General features: G+C 57.0%; 2 protein-coding genes and 2 non-coding genes across 5 annotated transcripts; 1 reads left to right on the plus strand and 3 right to left on the minus strand.

Annotated features, from left to right (window-relative positions):
• The first annotated feature begins 1,224 nt into the window (after positions 1–1,224).
• On the plus strand, positions 1,225–13,046 carry IDH3B (isocitrate dehydrogenase (NAD(+)) 3 non-catalytic subunit beta). Of its 2 annotated transcripts, none has more exons than XM_041715584.2 (12): positions 1,225–1,341; positions 2,245–2,325; positions 4,430–4,522; positions 5,506–5,626; positions 5,776–5,836; positions 6,655–6,787; positions 8,968–9,101; positions 10,077–10,179; positions 10,629–10,775; positions 10,868–10,962; positions 11,037–11,097; positions 12,921–13,046. In XM_041715584.2, exons 1-12 carry the CDS (start codon positions 1,306–1,308, stop codon positions 12,999–13,001), a joined length of 1,146 nt encoding a protein of 381 aa, XP_041571518.1. In that variant the 5' UTR covers positions 1,225–1,305; the 3' UTR covers positions 13,002–13,046. The 2 variants fall into 2 exon arrangements, with proteins under 2 accessions (XP_041571518.1, XP_041571517.1); XM_041715583.2 differs by lacking the exon at positions 12,921–13,046 and adding an exon at positions 11,654–12,698.
• Positions 13,047–13,151: 105 nt separating this feature from the next.
• On the minus strand, positions 13,152–17,622 carry NOP56 (NOP56 ribonucleoprotein). The gene is made up of 12 exons (XM_030270439.4): positions 17,505–17,622; positions 17,214–17,303; positions 16,843–16,957; positions 16,603–16,764; positions 16,290–16,488; positions 15,871–16,058; positions 15,643–15,794; positions 15,339–15,439; positions 15,089–15,237; positions 14,716–14,837; positions 13,867–14,004; positions 13,152–13,751 (listed from the first exon to the last, which is right to left on the minus strand). The coding sequence occupies exons 1-12, from the start codon at positions 17,505–17,507 to the stop codon at positions 13,524–13,526; spliced, it is 1,647 nt and encodes a 548-aa protein (XP_030126299.4). The 5' UTR covers positions 17,508–17,622; the 3' UTR covers positions 13,152–13,523.
• Positions 14,074–14,142, minus strand: LOC115495182 (small nucleolar RNA SNORD57). Its single transcript, XR_003960297.1, has one exon. It is a non-coding gene; the product is annotated as a small nucleolar RNA SNORD57 (small nucleolar RNA).
• On the minus strand, positions 14,919–14,990 carry LOC115495183 (small nucleolar RNA SNORD56). Its single transcript, XR_003960298.4, has one exon. It is a non-coding gene; the product is annotated as a small nucleolar RNA SNORD56 (small nucleolar RNA).
• Positions 17,623–17,743: the final 121 nt, after the last annotated feature.

Genomic DNA, 17,743 nt, shown 5'->3' on the forward strand with positions numbered 1-17,743 from the left:
GTGACATTTAGGGAACATTCCGGCGACATTTAGGTGACATTTAGGGGACATTTCGGCGACATTCAGGGGACATTCTGGTGACACTGAGGGGACATTTAGGGAACATTCAGGTGACATTCAGGTGACATTTCGGCGACATTCAGGTGACATTCAAGGAACATTCAGGTGACATTTAGGGAACATTCAGGTGACATTCAGGTGACATTTCGGCAACATTTAGGGAACATTCAGGTGACATTCCGGTGACATTCAGGTGACATTTAGGTGACATTCAGGTGACATTTAGGTGACATTTCGGCGACATTCAGGTGCCATTTAGGGAACATTCAGGTGACATTTCGGTGACATTCAGGTGACATTTCGGCAACATTCCGGTGACATTTAGGTGACATTCAGGTGACATTTAAGTGACATTTCGGCGACATTCCGGTGCCATTTAGGGAACATTCAGGTGACATTCAGGTGACATTCAGGCGACATTTCGGCGACATTCAGGTGACATTTAGGGAACATTCAGGTGACATTTAGGGGACATTTTGGCGACATTCAGGTGACATTCAGGGAACATTCCGGTGACATTCCGGTGACATTTAGGGGAAATTTTGGCGACATTTTGGCGACATTCAGGTGACATTTAGGGGACATTTAGGGGACATTTCGGCGACATTCCGGTGACATTTAGGTGACATTTAGGTGACATTTAGGGAACATTCAGGTGACATTTAGGTGACATTTAGGGGACATTTCGGTGACATTCAGGCGACATTTAGGTGACATTCAGGTGACAATCCGGTGACATTCCGGCAACATTTAGGGGACACTGAGGGAACATTTAGGGGATACTGAGGGAACATTTAGGTGACATTTAGGGGACATTTCGGCAACATTCAGGGAACATTCAGGTGACATTCAGGGAACATTCAGGTGACATTTAGGGAACATTCAGGTGACATTCAGGTGACATTTCAGCAATATTTAGGGAACATTCAGGTGACATTTAGGTGACATTTAGGGGACACTGAGGGAATATTTAGGGGACTTTTCGGCGACATTCAGATGAAATTTAGGGAACATTCAGGTGACATTTAGGGCACATTCAGGTGACATTTAGGTGATATTCAGGTGACATTTAGGGGACATTCAGGTGACATTTAGGGGACATTTAGGGGACATTCAGGTGACATTTCGGTCCCCGCCCGCGCTGTCCCTCCCGCCCGCCAGGGGGCGCCTCAGGCCGCCGAGGCCCCGCCCCCCGCGGCGTCACGTGGCCCGCGCGGTGCCGCGGTGCATTGTGGGCTGGCCAAGATGGCGGCGCTGGGCGCGGGCCGGGCGGCGGCGGCGGTGAGGGACGGACACACGGACAGACACGGGGCTGGGAGGGGACAGCGGCTCTGCCCCGCGGCTCTGCCCGCGGCTGGGGGCGCGGGGGGACCGGGGATGGCGGGACAGAGGGGCCGGGCACGGTCAGGGGGGTCGGACGGGCGCTGACCTCCGTGGGCTGTGAGGGGTCAGTGAGGGGTGAGGGGTCCGTGAGGGGTCCGTGAGGGGTCTGAGGGGTTTAGGGGGGTCCGTGAGGGGTCAGTGAGGGTTTGGGGCGTCCGTGAGGGGTCCGTGTGGGGTCAGTGAGGGGTGAGGGGTCAGTGAGGGTTTGGGGGGTCAGTGAGGGGTCAGTGAGGGTTTGGAGGGTCCGTGAGGGGTCCGTGAGGGTTTGGGGAGGTCCGTGAGGGGTCAGTGAAGGTTTGGGGGGTCAGTGAGGGTTTGGGGGGGTCCGTGAGGGGTCAGTGAGGGTTTGGGGGGTCAGTGAGGGTTTGGGGGGGTCCGTGAGGGGTCAGTGAAGGTTTGGGGGGTCAGTGAGGGTTTGGGGGGGTCCGTGAGGGGTCAGAGGGGGTTTTGGGGCTCCGTGAGGGGTCAGTGAGGGTTTGGGGGGGTTCAGAGGGGTTTGGGGGGGGTCAGTGAGGGTTTGGGGGGTCAGTGAGGGTTTGAGGGGTCCGTGAGGGGTCAGAGGGGTTTGGGGGATCAGAGTGGTTTGGGGGGCTCAGTGAGGGGTTTGGGGGTGTCCGTGAGGGGTCAGAGGGGTTTGGGGGTGTCAGAGGAGTTTAGGGGCCTCAGTCTGGGCCCGGTTCATTTTGGGGGCTCAGGCCGGGCCGGGGCGGGTCTGTCATTTCGGGGGTGACATTTTGGGCAGGGGGGGAGGATTTTTGGGGTGCCCCATGCTCGGGGCTCTCTGACCTGCAGCACCCCCAGGTTCTCCTGCGTGCCCAGAGCCTCGGGGCGTGGCGGGGCCTGGGCACCTCGGCCGCCCTCCTGCAGCAGCCCCAGACCAAGGTCAGCCTTATTTGGGGGTGAGGGGGTTTGGGGGATCCCTGACCCCCCAAAATTCCCCCATGGGAGGATGGGGAGGGGCGGGAATGACAAAGATTTGGGTGGGATGTTGGGAGGATTCCTGCTTGGGTATCCCCGTGGTTGGCAGGGGGTGACATCCCGGGGCTGGTGGCACTTGGGGACATCAGGGGTGGCTTTTCCCAGGAAGGGCTGAGCCCCGAGGGTGACCTTGAGGCCTGCAGGATCCATTCCCGGTTTATTTCCAGCTCCCAGCTGCTGCCTCTCAGCTTTCCTGAGGGGTTTGGGAGCTGCCCCGGCTCTGGGAACAGCTGAGGGGGTTTAGGAGCACGCTGGGATGTTGGGGAAATTCCTTCTGGAAAAAAGAAATGGGGAGTCCCCATTTGGGGGGGATATTGGGAAAAATTCCTGCTAAAAATGGCTGTCCAAAATTCCAGGAGCTCCTGAGGACAGGAATAGGGGATTTAGGAGCATGGGGCTGTGCTGGGATTTTGGGGACATTCCTTCTGGAAAAAAGAAATGGGGAGTCCCCATTTGGGTGGGATATTGGGAAAAATTCCTGCTAAAACTGGTTGTGCAAAATTCCATGAAATCCTGAGGGCAGGGAGCAGGAATGAGGGGATTTAGGAGCAATGAGGGGATTTAGGAGCACGATGGGATGTGGGGAAATTCCTCCTGGAAAAAAGAAATGGGGAGTCCCCATTTGGGTGGGATATGGGGAAAAATTCCTGCTAAAAATGGCTGTTCAAAATTCCAGGAGCTCCTAAGAGCAGTTATGAGGGGATTTAGGAGCATGGGGATGTGCTGGGATGTTGGGGAAATTCCTTCTGGAAAAAGAAATGGGGAGTCCCCATCCCTGGAGGGATTTGGGTGGGATATTGGGAAAAATTCCTGCTAAAACTGGTTGTGCAAAATTCCATGAAATCCTGAGGGCAGGGAGCAGGAATGAGGGGATTTAGGAGCACTGGGCTGTGCTGGGATATTGGGGAAATTCCTCCTGAAAAGAGAAATGGGGAGTTCCCATCTCCAGAGAGATTTGTGGGGAAATTCCTGCTAAAAATGGCTGTCCAAAATTCCAGGAGCTGGAATGAGGGGATTTAGGAGCAATAAGGGGATTTAGGAGCATCGGGATGTGCTGGAATATGGGGTTGGATATTGGGGAAATTCCTCCTGAAAAGACAAGTGGAGAGTCCCCATCCCTGGAGGGATTTGGGTGGAATTTTGGAAAAATTGGTGGTAAAAATGGCTGTCCAAAATTCCAGGAGCTCCTGAGAGCAGTTATGAGGGGATTTAGGAGCATGAGGCTGTACTGGGATATGGGGGAAATTCCTTCTGGAAAGAGAAATGGGGAGTCCCCGTCCCTGGAGGGATTTGGGTGGGATATTGGGAAAAATTCCTGCTAAAAGTGGCTGTCCAGAATTCCAGGAGTTCCTGAGGACAGGAATAGGGGATTTAGGAGCACGGGGCGGTGCTGGGGACACTCAGGGACCCCTCTGGGTTCAGGTTCCGGCTATTTCTGTCCGTGCTGAGCACGAAAAGGTCGCTGCTGGTGTCGGGTGTGCTCAGGGCTGCTGTCACCACCGGGGTGGCACAGGGACAGGGACAGGGGGTGACATCTCCGTGGTGGCCTCGTGCCCCATGGGACAGCCCCCGGAGCATCCCCGGGGAAAGGAGGGATTTGGGGACAGGGACAGGACAAAGGGACACGGCCCCGAGCTGGGCCAGCAGCGCTTTGGTGTCCCCAAGGGTCACCTGGGGGGACACTGGGGGACACCGTGGGAATTTTCCAGCCCTGCACAGCTGTGGAGTCGCCATCCCTGGGGGAACCCTGAGGGTGTGACACTTGGGGACACCATCAGTGGTGGCCTTGGCGCTGTGGGGCTTTCCTGACCCACAGAGCTCCGTGTCCCCGTGGCTGTGACATAGCCCAGCCCCTCGGGGGGTCCCTTTGGGGCGGTTTGGGGCTGGATTTGGGGTGTCTCCGTGGGTCCCTTTGGCCCAGTTTGGGGCTGGATTTGGGGTGTCCCCCTGGGGTCCCCTTGGCCCAGTTTGGGGCCGGATTTGGGGTGACCCCACCGTGTCCCCGCAGTCCCACAGGGCTGAGGGGACGTTCCAGGTGACGATGCTGCCCGGGGACGGTGTGGGCCCGGAGCTCATGCACGCTGTCAAGGAGGTCTTCAAGGTACAGCAGCTGGCCCCGAGTGTCCCCGAGTGTCCCTAAACGTCCCTGAGCATCCCTGCATGTCCCTGTGAGTTCCTCAATGTCCCTGCATCTCCCTGAATGTCCCTGCTTGTCCTTGAGTGTCCCTAAATGTCCCTAAACGTCCCTGAGTATCCCTGTGTGTCCCTGAATGTCCCTGCTTGTCCTTGAGTGTCCCTAAACATCCCTGAGTGTCCCTAAATGTTTTTGAGTATCCCTGTGTGTCTCTGAATGTCCTTGCTTATCTTTGAGTGTCCCTAAGTGTCCCTAAATGTCCCCGAGTGTCCCTGTGTGTCCCTGTGGGTTCCTCTGTGTCCCTGAGTGTCCCTAAATGTCCCTGAGTATCCCCGAGTGTCCCTGAGTGTCCCTTCATGTCTTTGCATGTCCCTGTGAGTTCCTCTGTGTTTCTGAGTGTCCCTAAACGTCACTGTGTGTCCCTAAGTGTCCCTCTCAGTTCCTCTGTGTCCCTGAGTGTCCCTGCTTGTCCCTGAATGTCCTGGAGCATCCCTGCATGTCCCTGTGAGTTCCTCAATGTCCCTGTGTGTCCCTAAACGTCCCTGAGCATCCCTGCATGTCCCTGTGAGTCCCTGAATGTCCCTGAGTGTCCCTGTGCCCTCTGTCCCCACTGGTGCTGCCCACGGGCAGAGGGTGAGTCCCCATTCCTGGAGGGATTTGGGATATTGGGACAACTCTACCTCAAACTGGCTCTCCAAGGTAGTGGGGGAGTCCCCATTCCTGGAGGGATTTACCAACCCTGCGGATGTGGCACTTGGGGACATCCCGAGGGGTGGCCTTGGCAGTGCCGGGGCCACCTCAGAGGGTTTTCCCACGGGAAACGTCCCCTGCTTCCCTCAGTGTCACCGTGCCACTGAGGTGATCCCAGCTGGCTCAGGGCTCCGTGTCCCCCTGGGGTGTCCCCCTGGGTGTCCCCGAGGTGACTGTGGGTGGCCCTGTCCCCGTGCCAGGCCGGCAATGTCCCCGTGCACTTCGACGAGCACCACCTGAGCGAGGTGCAGAACACGGCGTCCGAGGAGAAGCTGGATCGGGTGGTGGACTCCATGAAGGAGAGCAAGGTGGCCCTCATAGGTGAGCACTGGGGAGCGTGGCCTTGTCCCTGTCCTTGTCCTTGTCCCTTGTCCCTGTCCCTGCCCTGTCCCTGTCCCTGCCCCCGGCCCCTCAGGCTGCACCAGGGCAGGTTTTTTGGGATCCTGGGACAATTCCCCCGTGTCCTGCAGGGAAGATCCACACACCCATGGAGTACAAGGGAGACCTGGCGTCCTACGACATGAGGCTCAGGTGAGGGAAATTAATTAATGAATCATTAATGAGTTACGGGGGAGAGGGAAAGGATGAGAAACAAAACCTTCGGTGGGACCCTGAGGGGTCCTGGAGACTTGGAGCCGTGTCCCCAGGGACTTGGAGGGGACAGACACTGGGGAAGAAAACATTAATTAATGTTATTATTAATTTCATTAATTATGGGGAGGCAAAACTCTGGTCTGGAGCTGTCCCTGCTGACTGATCCTGCTTCCATGGAAGTTCTGGAGAAGGTGGAGAGGATCCCAGAACTCATCACCCATTAATTAATGATTAATGAGTTTTTGGGAAGCAAAACTCCATAGCCAGGAGCTGTCCCTGCTGGCTGATCCTGCTTCCATGGAAGTTCTGGAGGTGGTGGGGTTGGATCCCAGAACTCATCACCCATTAATTAATGATTAATGAGTTACTGGGAGGCAAAACTCCATGGTCTGGAGCTTTCCCTGCTGGCTGATTCTTCTTCCCTGGAAGTTCTGGAGATGGTGGAGAGGATCCCAGAACTCCTCACCCATTAATTAATGATTAATGAGTTATTGGGAGGCAGAAGTCTGGTCTGGAGCTGTCCCTGCTGATTGATCCTGCTTCCCTGGAAGTTCTGGAGAAGGTGGAGAGGATCCCAGAACTGCTCACCCATTAATTAATAATTGATGAGTTATTGGGAAGCAGAACTCCTGGGGGATGACCCTCGGCCAGGAGCTGTTCCTGCTGACCCTGGGGTCCCGCGGGGGGTGTCCCCAGCACTGAGGGGACACTCCGAGCCCGGGGCCGCCCCGGTGACGCTGTCCCCGTGTCCCCAGGAGGAAACTGGACCTGTTTGCCAACGTGGTGCACGTCAAGAGCCTCCCGGGATACCAGACCCGGCACAACAACCTGGACCTGGTGATCATCCGCGAGCAGACCGAGGGCGAGTACAGCTCCCTGGAGCACGAGGTGGGCACCGGGAATGTTCCCTGGAGAAGGGAAAGTCCAGGGAATGCTCAGAGTCTGATGATGATAACAATTCAGTAATTGAAACAAAATTGTGATGATAAGAACAATTCAATAATTGAAACAAAGTGATAAGAACAATTCAATAACTGAAAGAAGATTACGATAAGAACAATTCAATAATTGAAGGAAAATTGTGATGATAAGAACAATTCAATAATTGCAACAAAATGATAAGAACAATTCAATAATTGCAACAAAATGATAAGAACAATTCAGTAATTGAAAGAAAATTCTGATTATGATAAGAACAATTCAATAATTGAAACAAAATTGTGATGATAAGAGCAATTCAATAATTGCAACAAAGTGATAAGAACAATTCAATAATTGAAAGAAGATTATGATAAGAACAATTCAATAATTGCAACAAAATGATAAGAACAATTCAGTAATTGAAAGAAAATTCTGATTATGATAAGAACAATTCAATAATTGCAACAAAATTGTGATGATAAGAACAATTCAATAATTGAAACAAAGTGATAAGAACAATTCAATAATTGCAACAAAATGATGATAAGAACAAGTCAATAATTGAAACAAAATTGTGATGATAATAACAATTCAATAATTGCAACAAAATGATGATAAGAACAATTCAATAATTGCAACAAAATGATAAGAACAATTCAGTAACTGAAAGAAAATTCTGATTATGATAAGAACAATTCAATAATTGAAACAAAATTGTGATGATAAGAGCAATTCAATAATTGCAACAAAATTATAAGAACAATTCAATGATTGAAACAAAGTGGTGATGATAATTCAATAATTGAAACAAAATTATAAGAACAATTCAATAATTGCAACAAAATGATGATAACAATTCAGTAATTGAAAGAAAATTATGATGATGAAAAGAACAGTTAAATTATTGAAACAAAATTGTGATGATAAGAGCAATTCAATAGTTGAAAGAAAATGATGATAAGAACAATTCAATAATTGAAACAAAGTGCTGATGGTGATAATTGAATAATTGAAACAAAATGGTGGTGATAAGAAATATATAGTAATTGGAAGAAAATTATAATGATAAGGAATATTTAATCAAAAAATAATGATTATAAGAATGAATAGTAAATAAACTAAACTGGTGTAAGAATAATAGATAATATAATACATATAACACATCATAAATGTGAATATTAATAACTGATTATGATGGTAATGAGAATTATAATGATGATGATGGCAATAATAATAATAAATATGATTATGAGGAGAGGGAATAATAATAATATTAATAATATTAATATTAATAATAACAATAATAATAATAATAATAATAATAATAATAATAATAATAATAATAATAATAATAATAATAATAATAATAATAATAATAATAATATTCTAATGAGAGGGAAGGGAAGCAAGCCCAGAGCAGGACAGGTGTCAGGACAGGCCGGGGTGGCATAATAATAATTAATATAATATAATATAATATAATATAATATAATATAATATAATATAATATAATATAATATAATATAATATAATATAATAATAGTATAGGTGATGATTATGATGATAAGGAGAGGGAAGGGCAGCAAGCCTGGAGCAGGACAGGTGTCAGGACAGTCTGGGGTGGCTAATAATAATAATAATAATAATAATAATAATAATAATAATAACAATTTAATAATAATAGTAATGAGGAGCAGGAGAGGGAAGGGAAGAGAGCCCAGAGTAGGACAGGTGTCAGGACAGGCCAGGGTGTAGTAATAATAATAATAATATAAATATAAATGTAAAATATAAATATAAATATTATAATAATAGTAATAACAACAATAATAATAATAATAATAATAATAAAATTATGATGTTAATGACGATAAGGAGAGGGAAGGGCAGCGAGCCCGAAGCAGGACAGATGTCAGGGCACACCGGGGTGGCATAATAATTAATAATAATAATGATGATGATGATGAGGATGATGTTGATGATGATGACAATGATGAGGAGGAGCAGGCCGCTCTCAGGCCAGCCCGGGTGGCACAGTGAGGATGACAATGACGATGATGATGATGATGATGAGCAGTAAAGGTGTCAGGCCGCTCTCAGGCCAGCCCGGTGGCCGTGGCCTGGCCCTGACCCCGCTGTGCCCCCAGAGTGTCAAGGGGGTGATCGAGTGCCTGAAGATCATCACCAGGGCCAAGTCCCAGCGCATCGCCAAGTTCGCCTTCGACTACGCCACCAAGAAGGGCCGGGCCAAGGTCACGGCCGTGCACAAGGCCAACATCATGTGAGTGCCACTGCCCCCCTGTCCCCTCCCTGTCCCCTCCCTGTCCCCTCCCTGCGAGCTGCCACTGCCCACCGGGGCTCCGGGACACCGGGAGATGGGGGGGGGAAGGAATTCCAGGTGGGAAAAGAGAGATTGGGCTGGGAAATTGGGAAGGAATTCATGGCTGGGATGGAATTCCCAGATTTGCTGTGGCTGCCTTTGGATCCCTGGCAATGTCCAAAGCCAGGTTGGAGCAGCCTGGGGTGGTGGGAGGTGTCCCTGCCCATGGAATCAACGAACTTCAAGGTCCCTCTCCAACCCAAACCATTCCAGGATTCTGGAACTTCTCTGTTCTGGGAGAGCAGGGAGAAATCCCCTTCCTTCCCATCAGGGAGATGGGGGGAAAAGCAGCATGGGGACCCCCAAATGTGTCACTGATCCCAATTCCTGCTGGGTCCTTGCAGCTCCTGCTGGGTCCTTGCAGCTCCTGCTGGGTTCCTGCAGCTCCTGCTGGGTCCTTGCAGCTCCTGCTGGGTCCCTGTGGGTCCTGCTGGGTCCCTGTGGGTCCTGCTGGGTTCCTGCAGCTCCTGCTGGGTTCCTGCAGCTCCTGCTGGGTTCCTGCAGCTCCTGCTGGGTCCTTGCAGCTCCTGCTGGGTCCTTGCAGCTCCTGCTGGGTCCCTGTGGGTCCTGCTGGATCCCTGCAGCTCCTGCTGGATCCCTGCAGCTCCTGCTGGATCCCTGCAGCTCCTGCTGGGTTCCTGCAGCTTCTGCTGTGTTCCTTTAGCTCCTGCTGGGTTCCTGTGGCTCCTGCTGGGTCCTTGCAGCTCCTGCTGGGTCCCTGTGGGTCCTGCTGGGTCCCTGTGGGTCCTGCTGGGTTCCTGTGGGTCCTGCTGGGTCCCTGTGGGTCCTGCTGGATCCCTGTGGGTCCTGCTGGGTCCCTGCAGCCTGTGGGGTGTCCCTGCTGTCCCCCAAGCCCCGCTGGTGTTCCCTGTGCAGGAAGTTGGGGGACGGGCTGTTCCTGCAGTGCTGTAAGGAGGTGGCCGAGCTGTACCCCAAGATCAAATTCGACACCATGATCATCGACAACTGCTGCATGCAGGTGAGCCACGCCCCATCCCGTGTCCCTGTGCCACCCTGGGCAGCTGGAACCTCCCAGCCCGGCCACACCTGGCCCCAGGGTTGTCCCAGTGTGGGGCAGGAGCTCTCCCAGCATTCCCAACAAACATTCCCAGCTCTGTCTCACCTGGCTTGTACCTCCGGGGCCATCCCAGTGCTGCTGATGGCTTGGGAGCTGCTCACCTGGGTTCCTGCAGCCTCACTGGGGCTGGGCGTGTTCCTATCCCTAAAAATTCCTCTTTGTATCCCTAAAAACTCCCCAATCCCACCGCTGCTGCTGCAGGCAGCATGGAATGGTTTGTGTTGGAGACACTTGGAGCTCACCCAGCCCCACCACGCCCGGGCTCTGCTCCCTGTGCCAGGGTGGGGCTGAGCTTCCCCACAGCTGTCCCAGGCCTCAGTGCCCCATTCCCATTCCCATTCCCGTGCCAGCTGGTGCAGAATCCCTACCAGTTCGACGTCCTGGTGATGCCCAACCTCTACGGCAACATCGTGGACAACCTGGCCGCGGGGCTGGTGGGCGGCGCCGGCGTCGTGCCCGGCGAGAGCTACAGCGCCGAGTACGCCGTGTTCGAGCTGGTGAGCCCGGGGCATTCCAGAGGCATTCCAGAGAATTCCAGAGAGTTCCCCAGGCTGGCAGGGTGGCATGACCCCGTCTCTGTGTCCCGCAGGGAGCCCGGCACCCCTTCGCCCAGGCGGTGGGCAGGAACATCGCCAACCCCACGGCCATGCTGCTCTCGGCCTCCAACATGCTGCGGCACCTCAAGTACGTGCTGGGCTGCGGAGAGGGGGTTAGGGGGGCTCCTCAGGGGCTGACCCCCTGTTCCCCCCCTTTTCCAGCCTGGAATACCACTCCAACATGATCTCGGATGCAGTGAAGAAGGTGATCAAAGGTGGAAAAGTGAGTGTGAGACAGTGGGTGGTGCCTGGGTCATGTTCTCTGGCTCCTCTCTTCTTTCCAGCTGGAATTCTTTCTCCTCTCCTCTTCCCAGCTGGAATTCTTGGTTCCTCTCCTCTCTCCAGCTACACTCCCAGTCCCACAGCTGTGTCCAGCCCCTGTGGTCACGTCCTGGCAGGGGAGGGACTTCTGGCAGGGCTGGGGGATCCTCCATGGCCTTGTCCCCATTTGGGTTCTTGGCAGGGTTTTCAGGGATGTTCCACAGCCCCATCCCCACCCCAGGTCCTGGAGGGATGATCCACAGCCCCTGTGCAGGTCCTGGCAGGGTTCTCAGGGACGTTCCACAGCCCCATCCCCACCCCAGGTCCTGGAGGGATGATCCACAGCCTCTGTGCAGGTCCTGGTAGGGTTCTTAGGGATGTCCCACAGCCCCAGTGCAGGTCCTGGCAGGGCTGTGGAGGGTCCTGCAGTCTCTCTCTGCTCTCCTGTCCCTCTCGCAGCCCTTCCCACGTTCACCTCAGCCCTTCCCCGTTTCTCCCCTCCTGTGTTGGATCTGCAGGTCCGGACCCGGGACCTGGGCGGTTACTCCACCACTTCCGACTTCGTCAAGTCCGTCATTGACAACCTGCACCCCAACTATGGGGCTTAGGACCCCCGGCAGCCCCCCAGCGCCTCGGCCCCCTCCCCACATCCCCCCCAGTGCCCCTCACCTTCCCCCACCCCCCGCAGGAGGCGGCCAGTGCGGATTTTGGGGGTTATGGGGTGGTTTGGGGGCAATGGGGCAGCACCCCAAACTCACAGGCAGCTCATAGGGACATTGGGACCACCCACCACGGCTCTGGGACCCCCATTCCCATGGGACCCCCATTACTGGATTGTTATCCCCAAGAACAGGTCCTTGGACTGTGGGACCCCATCCCATGGGATCCTTGTGACTGTGGGATCCCCATTCCCATGGGATCCTTACAAATGTGGGACCCCCATTCCCATGGGATCCTTACAAATGTGGGACCCCCATTCCTGTGGGTTTTTTTGTGGCTGTTGGACCAATGGGATTTGTGGGATCCCCTGTGAAAGCAGGACCTTGGACTGTGGGATCCCCATTCTCATGGGATTCTTACAAATGTGGGACCCCCATTCCTATGGGATCCCTTGGACTGTGGGATCCCCATTCCCATGGGATCCCTGTGACCATGGGGCCCCCCATTCCTGTGGGGTCGTTGTGACTGCTGGGCCAGTGGAATTGTGGAATTCTCATGGGACCACCACAACTGTGGGACCCCCATTCCCGTGGGATCTGTACAAATGTGGGATCCCCATGACCCCATTCCCGTGGGATCCATCCCATCCAGCAATAAGCAGGGTGCCATCCCCCACCCTCCCCCCTTGGCAGCTCCAGGCGTGGGGGGGACCTCAGAACACTCCAGATCTGGGGAGCTGCACCCCGTGCCCCCCAATCCGTGGGAATTGGGGCTGGCAGGGCTCTGAGCCGGCCCCAAAAACGCTGTGGGGCCAGGCCCGGTGCCACGCCGGGCTCGGGGCCGCTCCATCGCGTACTGCTCTGTAATCTGCTTTGCTAATAAAGGGTCCAGCGCTTCCTGGGGGGACTGGGGCAGCTTTTGGGGTGCTGAGCTGGGGGGGCAGTGCTGGAACCAGACTTTGGTGTGGGTCAGAGGGGTCACCAGCCCCTGCACAGATCCTCAACACACGGGGAAGGTTTTGGGGTGCAGAGGGCTCCAGGGAGCCCAACCCCACAGTGGCACAGCCCAGCCTGGGGCTGAGGGGACCCCACTTCTGTCCCCCCCTAACCTCCCCTCTCCTTGCAGGTGCGCACGGCGGACATGGGGGGCTACTCCACCTCCATGGATTTCACCCAGGCCGTGATAGATGCCCTGGAGGTGCAGTGACCTCACCCCGCCCCGGCGACTCCAATAAAGTGGCCTCAGGTGTGACCGTGCTGCCGTCGGTGTCCCTCGGCCCGGGCAGGCCGCTGGTGACAGGGTGACCCCCGTGGGGACAGCCTGGGCACCCCCTGCCACGGAGCAGGACAGGAGGGCTCAGCAACGACCTCAGCCCTTTATTGGGGTGCGGGGCCTGCCCTGCACTGAGCAGGGAGGGGACACGGCCTGGGGACAGCCCCAGGGAAAGGGACACAGCCTGGGGACAGCCCAGGGAAAGGGACACGGCCCGGGGACAGCCCCACACAGCCCTAAGTCCCCAGGGATGGGACGTGGGGTTCAAAGTTCCACTGTGTAAGGCACAGTCCAGGGGCTGCTGGTGGCCAGAAGGACTCACCCAGGCCACCACGAGGGGCTGTGACACGTTCCCAGTGGCCACAATGCCGCAGGACATGGCTGGGGACACCTCGGAGCGGCTCCGGGCTCCTGCCTGTCCATCAGTCTGTCAGTCCATGTACTGCTCTCTGCTCCCTAATCCTCCTCAGAGTCCTGAGCCGCTGCCTTCTTCTTCTTCTTCTTTTTCTTCTTCTTCTCCTCCTCCTCTTCCTCCTCAGCCTCTACCTCGACTTTCCTTTTCTTCTTGGGCAATGGCTCCTCCTCCTCCTCCACCCCGTTCTCCTCGGGCTCTGCCTCTGCTTCAGACTCCTCCGGCTGCTGCTTCTTCTTTTTCTTCTTCTTCTTGGCCCCCACGTCGTTCTCCTGTGGGGAGCCCCACGTCAGCTCTGGCCCCATCCTCGGGCACAGAGACCCCTCACACCCCCCTGGCACCAGGAGCATCCAGGACCCCCAAAAGGGTCTCACCCCATCCCCTCACCTCCATCTCCATCACTGAGTTCTCTGCTGGTTCCTCGGCGGCCGCTGCCAGGGCCTCCAGCCGCCGCTTCTCCCTCTTCTTCCTCTTCTTCTCCTTCTTCTCCTGCCTCCTCTTCACCTCAGCCACCACCTCGCTGGCCTGGGGACACACGGGGGGACGTGAGCCAGGGCAGGGTCCCGGGGTTTGTCCCCACACTTGGCCCTGGTCGGATCAGACTCATTAAATCAGTCTTTGGCCTCCACAGCAGGTCAGGATGGCACAGTGACATCACCTCCGACACGGGCCCTCAGTGTCACCTTCATCCCCCCAGGATCTCACCCTCACCTTCGTCCCCCCAGGATCTCACCATCACCTTCATCCCCCCAGCATCACCTTCATGCCCCCAGGACCTCAGCATCACCTTCATCCCCCCAGCATCACCTTCATCCCCCCAGGATCTCACCATCACCTTCATCCCCTCAGCATCACCTTCATCCCCCCAGGATCTCACCATCATCACCTCAGATCTCACCATCACTACAGGATGTCACCATCATCTTCATCACCTCCACCACCATCATCCCAGCACCTCCACTGCCCCCAGCACTTCCCATTCACAACCTCCAGCCCCCAGTACCTGACTACTGCCACCTTCATCTCCCCCAAGAGCTCACCTCTATCATCTTCATCACCCAACACTTTCATCATTTTTATCTCAGCACCTCAACTTCTTCACCCTTCATGGACTTCACCTCCATCTTCATCTCCCCCAAGGCCTCACCTCCTCCTCCATCTCCCCCACTGCCTGCATTTGTCACCCTCGCCCCTCTTCTTCATCCCTCACCACCCCCTCCTCCTCTTCCTCCTCACCTCCACCACGGCCTCCTTCATCACCTCCAGGTTCTTGCGGGGCGGCTCCCCGGTCTCGTAGAAGGCCAAGCGCTCCTCCACCTGCTCCCGCAGCTTGTCCCCAAAGACACTGGTGGGGACCTCTGTGGGGAGGGCACAGGGGGTGCTCAGCACCCACCCTGCACCCCCAAACCCCCCGAGTCCCCCCTGAGTCCCCCCCTGCTCTGCTCAGCCCACAGGAGTCACCATTCACCGGGGTGAGATGCTGTTGACGAAAAATGTTCCCATCACAGCAGAGCGGCCCCGAGTGCCCTCCCCGTGCCCACCTGGGCACCGAGTGACGGCACCCACCCTGTCTGTGCCCCCCAGAGCCCCCCAGAGCCCCCAGACCCACCTGAGAAGCAGTCGATGCGCGAGGCGATGGTGCACTTGTTGGCCAGGTAGCGCGAGATGCGCCCCTTGTTCTTGGCGGCCGCACGCCCGATGAAGGTGGAGTGGAAGATGAGGCCGTACTTGGGGGTGTTCCCCCGAGTCTTCAGCGCCCTGTGAGCACCCAGGGCAGGGTCAGGACCCCCAAATGCCACCCCAAACCACAGACAGCCCCTCCCCGCCCCGGGGGTCGCTCAGCCCCGCCCCAGCGGTACCTGAACAGGGCCTTCTCGGCGCCCAGGATCTGCACGGTCGACGCCGGGTACTTGGCCAGGTTGGTCAGGCTGCCAGCGTGCGAGATGAGGCGGGCGCCCACCTGGGGGACAGCACCGGGGGGTCACAGGTGGCCCTGAAACCCCCCAAGGGCACAGAGAGTCCCCACGGGCCGGGGATCAGCAGTGGAAGCGTCAGCAGCACAGCTCAGTGGATTGACAGATTCACTCTGACATCACCTCCGCGGCTGGGCGGGTGGCAGGGGACGCTCTGGGGACACTCTGGGGACACTCAGGGGACACTCACCACCTCCCCGATGAGCGCTGACAGGCTGGGGGCCACCTGGCTCATCTTGGAGCGCAGGTACTCCTGCAGCCCCTTGCGGTACTCGGACAGGGAGATGACGCGGCGCGAGAAGCTCTCGATGTTGATGAGGTCCAGGGGGGAGATGTCCATCCCTGGGGGTGGCACGGGGTGAGCGGCAGCACCGACCCCCGGCCAGGCCCCCCTTGAGCCCCTCAGAGCCCCTCTCACCCATGGAGGAGCGGGAGGCCTCCAGGATGGCCTGGGCCTTGGCGCTGTCCATGACGATCTCCTCCAGCCCTTCCAGGCTCTCCTCGCTCAGCTCCCGCCGGTTCCCGATGAATTTGGCCACCCGGCAGTACATGGAGTTCTCGGGGACGATCTTGATCAGCTCGGGGAAGTGGTACCCGTACCACTCCCTGCAGGGACAGAAACGCTCACTGAGGCTGCCACCCACCTCCGAGTGTCCCCAGGCCACCCCTCTGTGCTCCCAAATGTCCCCCCTGGGCCACACCGTGGCCCTCGGGGAGCTGCTGTCCCTCCCCGGTCTGTACAGGCGGCCGGAGCAGAGGCAGCTGCCTGTGGTAAGCATGGGGAGGGAACCGGGACCCCCAAACCCGTTAAACCCCCCAAAATCCATCCCCACCGACCGGACACGCATGGAGAAGGTGTTGATGTCCTTGTCCAGCTGGTCCAGCAGGCTGATGGACTGGATGATCATGTTGTCCACGCGGTTCACGTTGAACTTCACCTTGGCCCGGGAGTAGCTGTGGCCGAGCCCGAGCTGGGCTTTGGCCGCCGACTGCGCCGTGAGGCCGCGAACCAGCGCCGGGAAGTGCAGCCGGATCCCTGCGGGACACGGCGTCACCACGGGGGGACAGGGACACCTCCCAGCCGCGGCACCGGGTCCTGCCCTACCGGCCGAACCGGAGCCCACCGAGCTGTCCCCGTGTCCCCACTCACCGCGCATGAGCTCGGCCACCACGCCGCCGGTCTGGCACTGCACCCCCAGCTCCTCCTGCACGGCCGCGCCCATCTTGGCATCGCCCACCCCCAGCACCACCTTCTTCCTCTTGGGGGGCAGCGCCGTGTCCAGCAGCAGCCGCAGCTCCTCGTGCAGGACTCCTGCGGGACACCGGGGGGCTCAGCGCGGCCCGGGGCTCCCCGCGGGGCTGGTCCCGGTTCCCCCGGAGCCGCGCTCACCCTCGGACACGGCGTTCATGTTCTCCAGCGCGCTCTGCGCCGAGCGGAACGGCGAGAACGCCACGAGCTTCACCATGTTGTGGAACTTGCCCAGCGTCAGGACGCTCTCCTCCACCTGCGGCGGCTCCGGTCACACCGGGAACGGGCAGCGGCCCCCAGCGATTCCCACCCCGGTGCTTCCACCTCTGCCCGTGCCAGCCCCGGTGTGTCCCCGCCTCTCCCCACCCCCCAATCCCCGTTCTCTCCTGCCCCCCGCGCTCCGTGCTCCCGTTCTCCCCCGGTGCCCGCTCCCGTTCCCCCCGGTGCCCGCTCCCGTTCCCCCCGGTGCCCGCTCCCGTTATCCCCGGTGCCCGCCCCCGCCGGAGCCGTACCTGCGGCAGCTGCAGGCCGATCTCCTCCACCTCCCGCACGGCGAACAGCGCGTACCCGGCCGCATGCTCGAACAGCACGTGCAGCAGCACCTGCGGCACCGGAGGCTCCGCTCACCGGGGGCGGCACCGCGGCCGCGCTCCCGCCCATCCCCGCGTCCGCCGCCCCGGCTCGATGCGGCTCCCCCGGCCTCCCTCCGCTCCCGGCCCGGCCCGATGCGGTCGGAGGAAGCTCCTGAGCCGCTCCGCACGCCCGATGGCGGCGGATGCGGCGCGGGCCCGGCCCGCACTCACCATCGTCCTGCCGCCGCCGCCGCCGCCCGGAACTGACGCTCCGTCCCCGCCGGAACCCCGCCACCTTCCTCCTCGACCAATCAGCGCCCACTGCGCCGCGCCCTCCACCAATCACCGCGGGCTACCCTCAATGGACCCGCCCCGCAACCAATCAAGTAGAGGCGAGACTGACCCCGCCCCCTTTAGGGGCGCCTGCCAATCAGAGACCGGAGGGGGCGTTCCCTCCCGCCTTTTCCTGC

Source organism: Taeniopygia guttata, chromosome 4 (assembly GCF_048771995.1).
Source record: "Taeniopygia guttata chromosome 4, bTaeGut7.mat, whole genome shotgun sequence".
NCBI classification, from domain to species: domain Eukaryota; kingdom Metazoa; phylum Chordata; class Aves; order Passeriformes; family Estrildidae; genus Taeniopygia; species Taeniopygia guttata.